The sequence below is a fragment of the Pygoscelis adeliae genome, unplaced genomic scaffold (assembly GCF_000699105.1).
Source record: "Pygoscelis adeliae isolate BGI_AS28 unplaced genomic scaffold, ASM69910v1 Scaffold420, whole genome shotgun sequence".
Taxonomy (NCBI): domain Eukaryota; kingdom Metazoa; phylum Chordata; class Aves; order Sphenisciformes; family Spheniscidae; genus Pygoscelis; species Pygoscelis adeliae.
This window is the reverse complement of record NW_008823871.1, coordinates 26,570-27,220: the sequence shown is the minus strand read 5'-3', so window position 1 is coordinate 27,220 and position 651 is coordinate 26,570. Positions and strand designations below refer to the sequence as shown.

At 50.8% G+C, this 651-nt stretch overlaps 1 protein-coding gene across 1 annotated transcript in view; it reads right to left on the bottom strand.

Moving 5' to 3' along the window:
• Positions 1–230: 230 nt before the first annotated feature.
• The window catches only part of CEND1 (cell cycle exit and neuronal differentiation 1), an 888-nt gene continuing 467 nt past the window's right edge, over positions 231–651 (bottom strand). Inside the window, exon 2 of the mRNA XM_009333552.1 lies at positions 231–610. Coding sequence (XP_009331827.1) covers positions 449–610 — 162 coding nt within the window. The 3' untranslated portion in view covers positions 231–448. The remainder of the gene's footprint in view (positions 611–651) is intronic.

The following is a 651-nucleotide window of genomic DNA, read 5'->3' as shown; positions in this document are numbered from 1 at the left end:
ACATCTTCTTTACCACAACCCGACTTAAAAACAAACCAAACAGAAACCAAAACACAAAGCGGGGACTCTGGATGGGACGTAGAACACTTTGGACTTGAAAACAGGGGACTGCAAGAGAGGTGGGGGTGTCTCCCAGGGAGGACAGCAGGGGAGGGGAGGGGACACCGTCATTTACACCGATCAGGAGAAGCTGTAATCTATACACAGTGGTATAAGCCAAGATATATTACATGAAAGAACACACTGAGTGCATGGAGTTACCCACACTGGGTCAAACTGGCACAGTTGTCTTGAACAAGACTCTTGGAGTTGCAGTTGGTGTTTGTTGTTGACCTATCTAGCTCTCTCTCTATATATATAGATATGTATAGAATTTTTCTGCATGCATTTGTCTCAAAAGGAGATGTACAGCTGGGTTGGGTTTCTCATCCCCACCCTGTCTCGGTCTTCATTTTTTCCGGGCTAGGAACGCCACTCCCACAATCACAGCGAGCGCAGCCACCGCCACTCCTCCGATGATGATCAAGGGCTTCATGTTGTCGAAGATGCTGCCTGGTGACTCCTCGGAGCTGTTTCCCTTGTGGTCAGAGTCAGGGGACTGGCCGGTGGCCTCTTGTGTCTCCGTGGCGGCGGGGGGGGGGGTTGGGGTGG